The 10,081-nt window shown below is 40.4% G+C and overlaps 2 protein-coding genes across 2 annotated transcripts; both read right to left on the bottom strand.

Moving 5' to 3' along the window:
* Nucleotides 1-314: 314 nt before the first annotated feature.
* On the bottom strand, nt 315-5,304 carry pkd2l1 (polycystic kidney disease 2-like 1). Its single transcript, XM_005735155.1, has 14 exons — nt 5,031-5,304; nt 4,727-4,840; nt 3,816-3,943; nt 2,746-2,999; nt 2,433-2,657; nt 2,119-2,347; nt 1,872-2,042; nt 1,595-1,776; nt 1,378-1,498; nt 1,198-1,293; nt 995-1,116; nt 797-914; nt 540-673; nt 315-441 (listed from the first exon to the last, which is right to left on the bottom strand). The coding sequence occupies exons 1-14, from the start codon at nt 5,302-5,304 to the stop codon at nt 315-317; spliced, it is 2,295 nt and encodes a 764-aa protein (XP_005735212.1).
* Nucleotides 5,305-8,288: 2,984 nt separating this feature from the next.
* atoh7 (atonal bHLH transcription factor 7) lies at nt 8,289-8,720 on the bottom strand. The gene has a single exon (XM_005735154.1). The coding sequence runs from the start codon at nt 8,718-8,720 to the stop codon at nt 8,289-8,291; it is 432 nt and encodes a 143-aa protein (XP_005735211.1).
* Between the last annotated feature and the right edge of the window lie 1,361 nt (nt 8,721-10,081).

Raw genomic sequence — 10,081 nt, 5'->3', positions numbered from 1 at the left:
TCAGAGGTTAATTACATACATCACTTGCTGGTGGAGCTGTGTACTGCTTGCCTTTGGGGTGACATCTCTGCCGTCTGTTGTGCTGTCCTCACTGACCAAAGTCATGACTATCTGAGACAGTTTCATCCTTCTGGATAAGGGCAATTTAAAATTAATTGTTGTGTGTTTGTAAGACTGCAACCAAGAAAGTCTACTCTCATTTTCTAGATACTACAACACACTTGGTAGCTTGAATGTACTCTTCTGGAGCTGTTTAAGATTTCTAACATGTAATCTTGCTGTTTACAAGTGATGTTTGCTCACATCGTTACTGGTCACGGTTTCTTTGCTGTTGCAGCGTCTTTAGCTTTCCCTTGTAATCCCAGTTTCTCCATAATCAGCTCAGTCTGGGACGCAATGCCTGCCACGGAGCTTTCAAGGTGAAGAACCTGTTTGGCCAGACTTCCGGGGCAATAGAAAGGTAATTGAGTTAAATGTATTACTCTGGTTAGGAGAATGAGATAAGTGCATTCGCAGGTTAAGTTTAAAATTTGTCCCACCTCAAGAAATGTTCCCGCTCCACAAAGGTTTGACTGGAATTGCTCTTGTGCTCGTTGGATTTGACAGGAGGCTTCTCGTGTAATTCCATCTGATAGTTCATTCCGAGATTGTTGATTTCGGCACTGAGAGCCTCCTGACAAAAACGCACAAGCATAAGAAACATTTATTTTGTTAATCGGGAATCAAAATAAGAAATGATCAGAAAATTTTTTATAAATATGAACATAGTCATATTTATTTTTTAATTTGCACAAACCCTCTTTTGCTCCAGCTCAGCTTTCATCCACCTCTGTTCGTCTTTATCTAGAATTTTGTTCCCGTCGCGGTCAAACTTGGAGAAGGCTGCGTTTATTTCTTGATCGCCATGTCCCATCCTTCAAAATCATCACAGAAGTGAGGCTCAGGTTTAACAGTAAAATAATCAAGTGTTCCTTTTTGATATTTTGTCACTTACTCTTTAAGAGTTTCTCTGAAGTCCTGAAATTCAAGATCTCCAGATCCAGAGTGTAGAACCTTCTGAACATCTGATATTTTCTCTTTTTTAAGCTTCAGCTTCATAAATGTCTTCATGTAGCTCTGATTTACAAGAAAAGTCTGGTAAAACATCATCCATAAATATGTCTAGTTTTATGCCAATTTCCTTGAATTTGCTTTTACCTGTTTAAAAATGTCAGTAATTTGTAGTTCATCTTTTTCAGAGAGCTCCTGCTTCACCTCTGCATATGTATCATTTATGATGGCCAGGAACATGTTCTGAGGGAAAAATACACAAGATAATGTGACTTCTCGGATCAGATGCTTTTATTATCAGTTATCTCGTGCAGAAGCATGACTTACCAGCAGAACAAAGAAAACAAAAAACACATAAGTGACAAAGTAGATCGGCCCAAGGACTCTGTTAGCGCTGTCGATGGCATCAAAATCAAAGTCTCCAAGAATAATTCGGAACTGTGTGAAGCTGTGGGGTGGACAAAAATTGTAAAGAACTACTAATCAACTGATGCTCGTTACAATTAAAACCCTTCATCCTGCCATTGTTTTCAACACGACTTACATGCACTTTACAAAGGTGCTGAATGTTTGAACCTGCATTCCAAAGAGCAAATATCCGAGTTGAGCATAAGCAAAGAACACGATGAAGAACATGATGGCGAATCCGAAGATGTCTTTGGCACATCGGCCCAGCGTGGAGGACAGCTGATTCATGGTCTTACTGAAACTGATGTACTTAAAAATCTACAAGGACGAGAAGAAAGCACACATTCTCTGGAGAGACAACAAAGCAAAATCGCACAAGCAATATGTTGGACTGAAAGGTGTCAGTTCTTTACCTTGATCCATGCGAAAAACAGGTTAACCGCATTCATGTTGTTATACTGGGTTTGCCAGAATGCCAGAAATTCAAAATCTGAATAGATGTTAGGATTTTTCAGCAGATTCCCAAGCAAGCTGTCCACTTTGATGGTCCGAAATACATTGAATATGATGGCAACAATGGCAAGCTGTAAGAAGGTTGTTAGTCTTTAGAAGGCCCTGAAAAATCTGATAAAATGACATGTTTGAACCACCTTTTCTTACCAATATGACAACAATGTCTAGTATGTTCCAGATGCTATTGAAATAGGAGAACTTGTGTATTTTCAGCTCAAGAATCTCCTCCACAATGTAGTAGAAGATGAACACACAGAAGAGCAACTCGCAGCCTAGGATGAAGTAGTCCCAGGTCGTTATGTAGCGAATCAGTTTGACTGTTCGGATCTGGTAGGAAGGGATTGCTCCACCGGTCGCTGGGAATTCAACCACCAACCTGAAGAAGCAGATGACACTTTGGTCAACCACTGGATGGGTATCAGCAGGTGGGTAAAGGTGCAATGGGCAGTAATGCTCCTTACGTGATGACGCAGAACAAGTTGATGTTCGCGTTGTAAGTGGAGAAGTCGATGAAGACTGCTCTGGTTCCTCTGTCCAGCCAAAGGTTGTTCTGTAGCTCTGTCAGTATGTTGGCGCTCTCCTCTTGTGTGCGACTCAGGTCTTGATAGTATCCTGCTCCACTGTAGGTGGCCACCAAGCCCCAGTAAGAGGAACCCTTTATCTCTTTCTCTGTGTGGTAGGTCCAGCTGCAGTGGAAAAACACAAATACTTAGAACACTAAATTGTGCTTCTGCACTTCTTTGCATGTCAGTAAGAAAACAGTGAGTGAATTACGCAGAGCCGTTGATGAGGCCGAAGCTCTGCTCGTCTTCCTTCTGGTTAGTGTAAACGGCGAAACAGCCTTTGATCCCATTTTCGAAGTCACTGTAGACAGTGCAGGAGTTGTTCTTGATCTTGATCTGCCTCATCCTGGGGACACCCAGCAGCATGTTCTCGTAGTAGATGAAAGACGTGTTTCCGCTTTCCAAGGGCTGGTTATTGTACCACGTTGTCCAGTAGAGTCCGTTCAACAGTGGGCCCTGGGCGAACTTTTCATAAAAAGAAAGAGTTTGATTTGTACCTTTCTTTGTGTTCTTAGTGAATTTTACCCCTCAGCCTGAAAGGTTTGGGGTATTGCTGTCACCCTGCAGGCAACGGGGGAAATAGACCGGTAGGCAAGCGTCAGGTGGTGTGGACACCCAACTTTGTAAACCCAATAACTCAAAAATGAGCCGACGTAGGATTTTCAAATTGATACCATCGACTAAAAAAAACACATCTACAAAAAATCAAGACAAAAGTTTGGATATGATGTGATAGATGTTGCATAGATTTACATTTTTGAGTTTTATTATTTGTTACCATTTACAAGTAAGGAGAGCAGATGTGTTTAAGTTTGAAACTTACCAGGCAGGATCACTGGAAACCAAGCTTCTTATTTTTAGGCCTAGTAAAACAACTACTCATTTCTTTATGGGGTTGGAAGGACATATTTTTATATTCCTGCATGTACTAATAAACATATCAGTAAAGATTAATAGTATTGCTAAAATCTTAAGCATGTGGAAAAAGATATGAAAGAAGCAGTAACACAAACATCACTGTTTGGTCATTTTAAGTGATGTGGTAATGCAGGGAAGAACATATTGTACTTAAGGAATAATCAGTTTTTATAATTGTTTTTAAGATGTTTCCATTTGAGTTCAGGCACTAATATACATGTTCGGTTAAATGAATCATATAGTTCCTTAAAATTTTGAGAACATCTCAGCTTTGAAGGAAATGAAAAAAAAAATGTTGATGAAAAGAAAGAAACATTTAGTAGCAGAAAAATCACTGCCATGGGAAAAATGAGGAAAACTTACGGTCCAGAAGTCAGCCATGGAGCCAATAGACTGAAACGTAACCCCACTGCTACTGGGTGTATTCACAAACAGGTTCGTCATGGCGTTAGTGTAATAGTAGGCGCTTGAGCTGGTCATCCCATATGTCACTGAAAGACAACGTAATCACATCGTTAATGCCTGGTCATTGGTTCCTATCTGGCTTTGGTCAGGCTCAGCTCTGAACGTTGCTCCATTCAGTTTTCTGAGATAAGACTCGAATGCTGACACGCAAACCTGCATTGAAGACTTGTTGTTTGGCTTCTTTTTTTTTTTTGCTTTGTTTTTACATCGCTTTAGCTATCAAACAGATCCAGATGAGAGGCCGTAATTTGTTTGAAGAGGGAGCACGCTGTCCTGACGCAAATGGCCTCATCAAACAGTGTAAATCTAACCCAGACAAAGGATGACGCTAAAAGCTCTTATCGCTAAAAGGCACATCCCTTTCAATCCTAGCTGGACAATGGCTTTTGGGAAAGAAAAATGGGAAGGCTATTTTGTAGAAGCCATTAAAGCAACGGGGATACTTTTATTGTTAAATCAACAGTCCAGAGTGCCCTAACAGCCTGTCAAACAGTGAGCACTTTAAAGTGATCAGTAATGCAAATACAGTGTTTGAAAGTAGACTTAGATGTGTTTGGATGTGTATCCCATATTTCAATGACAACATTATGCAAATTAAATACAGGATATTTTTTGGTAAGTAAAAATGTGTCTGAATAACTTCTTTTTGTAAATGTAGGAAAACATTTTTCATATCATAAGATTAAGCGTGGACAGGAAGTTATTGACCAGAGTGTTGAACATTAATAAGCATTCATTAAGCATATTGAACATTCAGTCAAAACTTTTGAGATCAGTGACGAGCAGAAATGTTGATGTGGAGTACTCACGGAGGCATATGTCCACCAGGAAAAAGACATAGACCAGCAGCTCCCGCAGCGTGGTTCGGATGAACTGCTCTCTGTTGTCAGAGGTGTTTTTGGTCAGCGTTGTCCCCCACAGTGCTACGGAAAATAGAAGTTTAAATCATCAATATGTAATTACATGACACAAGCTTTTTTTGTTTTTTTGCTGGTCTGTCAAGCAGAAGTGTACCAGGCTTCGACTGGTTTTACTCGTACTTGTTACACTGCTCATACAGCTGAGATTCGAAGAAGAAATGTCAACATGAGGTAGATTCAAATGTGTTCTTGCCTTTGATAAAACAGCAGCAGCCTCTTCGTTTCTTCAGACTTTGGTCTTTGGTTGGTGGGTCCTCTGGGAGCGCTATCGGGGTGTCCAGGTTGTACAGGCTATTCATGTTCCCCTCGAAGTGGGGTTTGGGGTTGAAGACAGTGGTGACCTGGGGGAAGGGTGGAGGGGAGCTACAGTAGCTCTGGTTCACCCAGCCCCCATTACCTACTTTGTCCAACTCAAAGTCCACTTGCCCAGTCAGGTGGCTCTCAGCCCGATTGTTCAGGGTCTTCATGGTGCAAGACGCGTGTGTTTCTCTGTGTGGAACTTCTGGTGTTTCGATTAAAGAGGAAAGTGAAGCTGAGCAGTGTCGGCAGCTTTTGAACACCTGCTGGAGAGGTGGATGACATCAGCTGTGTTGAGGGAGGAGCTGCTGGTCTACTGTTGTAGTCTTGAGATTGAGACCCTTTGAAACACATTGACGTAACAGCACAGTAGGTGTTCTGCTAACACACAGCATTGACATACTGGTTTCTATAGTGTTTGGATATATATATATATATATAATGCAGAACAATAACTAACATTGTTTGGTTTTCCATTTGATTCAATTAGAAAACAAGAAGCACTCAGAGAGCGCAAACCTCCACCAAGTTAGTTCACTCTCTGGGCACTCCTTACTTTGGGGTGGTGGACGGATGTTTAGTTTGACTATGTAAACATTATGTAGGAGTAGTTAATGGACAACAGGTATTGATTTGTGAATAAGTCAAGATCATTATATAATATTATACCACAGTATATTTCAGATTAACTAGGCAGCTCGTTCTCTCTCTAAAGGCAGATATGAAATGGAAAAGTGAGGTCAGAGGTCAAATGTGAGATGATAGTTCAATGCAAACTATAATGTGATATTTAGAATACATATATACTGGTATCATAAATGTTGCCAATACAAACAAAGGCAGTAGAACCTTAGAAACATTTGAAAGATATTATATGAAACTGTATTTGACCCTAAGGAAGAGGTCAGAGGTCTAATGTTGCGTTATATAGCACAATACAAACAATGGCAATAAGAAACATAGTTTCAACTATCTCTAGCATTATTATGACTTTGATCTATTTCAATTTGTTGACCTTGAACAAGAGGTCAGAGGTCAAATCTGAAATCTTTATACAGTAAATTCTACATGTTGACAGTACACACCATACTTGTAAGAATCCTAGTTTATAAGTTATAAGGCTTTTTGTCCATTTTTGACCAATAAATCATTAAGCTGACTTTGAAGCCCTTGGTGGGTGTAAGCTAAATTTTAATAGACTGCTACCATGACCTCACTTTACACCCCCACAAACTTTCATCAGAATTCATTCAAACCTTTTCGAGCTATCGTGTTTACAGAAACAACAACGTGCTCGCCACCAAAACATGTCCTTGGCGGAGGTGACAAAATAAGAGTAGCTTTCCCATCACTCGCATCCTTCGAAATGACATAAAGGACTTTGGTAAATGATAAACTTCATTCTTTTGTAGGAATCTCTACACAGTCCTGCGTGTTAATTTGCTGGAAATGTCCTATTAAAGAAAAAACACGCAGCCATGAGCTGAATAAGGCTGAATAATTCAGCAGTTGAAAGACAGTTTACTTCCATGCTGAGCACATTGTTGTCACTATCGATTAATTGCATGTCAAGTATATTCTCTGTTACCAACTGTTCACCACTTGTGGCTGAATTAATGAGTCTAATTGGAGTTTCACTTACAGCCTCTGAATAGTTTCCATTATGCACTTTTAGCTCTTCCATTTATTAATTTTTGCATCATCTGCTTGTGCTATAACAAGCCTCTCGCAGCACCAGCCACTTGTATTATAGTCTTAAGCACTTAAATCCAAACACAGCTACACAAAAGAACAGCAGGGTAATCAGATGAGTTTAATGCGTTAGTGTTTGGACATTACAGCTAAAGCACTGCTGTAGATGTCTTCATCTTAACGCGGATAGAGTTTGGGGCCAGCTATGGGCGTTCATGCTTCATTGGCTCTGAACAGAGCGATTACGCACACACACTGCCACACAATAGAGTTTAATTTCTGCTCCCCTGCTGAAGCGGTGGTAGAATCTGGCACGCAGGCTTCCTTAATCTGCTGCGGCTTGTGCCACTGTTCAAACTTACTCATATCTCTAATAATCACTTTTCAGTGGCTTATGATAATGATGATGATCATGATGATGACGGCTATTTAGATGGGTAGCCCTGTGGCTGTAAGAGTCGCTGATGATTATCTCTGCTTACATTAAACTAAATGATTGTACTGTTTTTTTTTAAAAGAAAAGTCTTTATGTATCAAGTAAATTTGATAGTTGATTTGCTAAATGATGCAAATTAATCACAAAGGCTATTTTCCACCCCGTGATGTAAAAGTGTCTTATCTCAAAGCACAGGACCTTCAAACTAAAGGATGATTTAATACCGAGGCTGCAGAGCGAGGCTTCGCTCTTACAGGGAGTTTGACATGTGCAACACAAACCATGCTGTAAATTATTTCTTCCCAGTGATAATTCCTCACGCAAAGTGACATTATAAGCATTTAAATGCCATACTTTGTTATACTTTAAATGTCACAGTTTTGGTATGAAGTACTCAGAAATTAGCTTTTTTTCATGTGTATATTTTGCAAAGTTAAATAGCAATAAATTGTGTGAAAAGGGAGAAAACCTCTCATAGCTGTACCAATAAAAACAACACTTATAAAGTTTCATACAAAATAATTTTATTTTTGATGAAAAACTATAATAAAAAAAAAGTCTGTTGAAAAATAACATACTTTTTTCTTTTTTTTTCAAATCTACAAACATGCATTTACACTTTGGGAAAATAGTTACTTTAGTTATCTGGACATCAGCTATGCATCTAAGACCTCAGTGATTTTTGCATAATCCATCAAACATTGCACAGCTTTTTTAGGGCCACATCAAAATAACCGATTAAGAAAATTACAACGTTGCCTGTATCCTCAGTACAATCTAACGGTCTGCAATGACACTACAGTCGTTTCATTGCTATACTCTGAACAAAAACTTGCTCAACATTGCTGGGTTTCCTAGCAAAAACAAATGAAAGGCTTCAAGCCGAAACCGAAGACTCTTTGATTGTCATACAAAATGAAAATAATGCAATACAAATGTATTTACTGTCTCCTAGACTGGAGAAAAATGATTCACATTGTCATTCACATCCAACAACATGACTGATTATCTACTCGATGGAGCAGTTTACGCGTGCACCTCGTGCCCGTCAAACTGATACGAGAGCGATGAGTGGATGTACTCCTGTCCGGTAGCGGAGTCGTACCTCATGAGGCAGGAGTAGTTTTCAGGCTGCACGCAATCAAACTGCAGGTCCAGCCACTGCCTGTGAGAACCAGTGTGCCTCCTGGCATCTGTCAGGATCCGGTTGAGGGCCACGATGTAGCTGAGGGCCATCTGCAGGGTTTCATACTTGGACAGCTTCTTGTCCTGGCCCCACTGTGGGACCACCTTACGTAAGCGATCAAAGGCTGTGTTCAAGCCCTGCATCCTCTTCCTCTCTCTGGCGTTGGCAGCCATCCGGCGCCTCGTAGCAGTCTCGTACTTCTCCGGGCTCTTGGAGTCCAGCTCTGAAGATTCGGATCCAGAGTCGGTGCAGCTGGGTCGACGGGCCTTCATGGTTTTCGATTGAAGACGCAAACTAATCAGATTTATCAAAGAGGTTCCTACTTTCAAGATTCAGTGCTTCTCTGAGCTTTGATTTATTTGTTTTTCCAAGGCTTTCCCTGTGTGCGGGGTCTCAAGTATTTGCAACTCCAAGGAGTGCTCAGTCTGAAGAATCCAAGGTGTCTGTGATCCTGGAGACATCGGGGCAGCTTTTATAAGACAAAGCAGACGAACAGGTGGCAGCAGGTGGAGCCCCTGCCCTACCCCCACCCTCAATATTGCTCATAGAGAAAAACACACCCATGGAGACTCATAAACACCCACACCCACTCCTAGGCACACACACACACACAAAACCTTAATGAAATTTCAATTATCTTGGGCTGGGCTATCTGGCCATGGCTTCACTCGGAGCCATGTGTCACAAAGACCAAAAGTCTACCATCTGGTAGCTCCACTCACCAGTGCTGAGGATGCAAACGAACTAATAGAGGCTAAAGCTCTAATGTAAAACCTACTAATAAACTATAAATGCTGGACTTCTAATTAAGTTAAATGCAAAAATAGATTTCTTGTATTAGAAGCTAAAACTTCAACACAAAAGGAATTTTATAAAAATCCAGTTTATGTCTCAGCCTCTAAAGGCGTGAAAGGAAGTTTTCAATCTGTACATAAATGAGTCTTTTCAGGTCTAACGTTTCTTTTACGTTGTTGTCTTTAACTGTCAGGATTCAGTCTTTACAACATATCCGATTTATATATAACTTAAATATGGACTCTTGGCTATAAAGCGATTATTAAGTCACATAAGCCATCGAGAGGAAGCCTTTCACTTAAAATGTAATTGCCTCTGTGCGACGAGAACCATAATCTGAGATTAGCCCGAGGCAACGCGAGTGTAAGTGAGGCCTGTAACCTGAGGGACATTAACAGCACATCAGGGGATTATGACTTTCAAACAATATGGAGCAAGATGGTGTAAAGATTACTGCACCGGTGGAGGATTTTTTTTTGGGGGGCGGGGGCAGCAGTTTATGTTCAGATGTGGAGACTTTTATAATTCTCTTTTAAGGCTTTTTATCAGTGGTAATGAATGAGAGTGTATGGGATGCATTAATGTTCTTTATGTACTTGCGTCTGCATGCGATATAAATAATTGATCTGTTTAGTCGGCCGAGAAAATGAGACAGACAGAATAATTTGTCTGTCTGTCCTTCCCATCTGCCCACGCTGTCATTCAGCAGGTTCCAGTGACACTCAGACTTATTCTGCTGAAACACCTTAGATGTCATTTGACTTCAAAATAGCAGTGTTTTCATCACTTTTACACACTTGCACTGTACTTACATGTTTTAATGTACTTCTAGGTAACT

Source organism: Pundamilia nyererei, unplaced genomic scaffold, assembly GCF_000239375.1.
Source record: "Pundamilia nyererei isolate P.nyererei 1_Seehausen unplaced genomic scaffold, PunNye1.0 scaffold00062, whole genome shotgun sequence".
Classification (NCBI taxonomy): domain Eukaryota; kingdom Metazoa; phylum Chordata; class Actinopteri; order Cichliformes; family Cichlidae; genus Pundamilia; species Pundamilia nyererei.
Note: the sequence above shows the minus strand (reverse complement) of the source record. Positions and strands in the feature narration are given on the sequence as shown.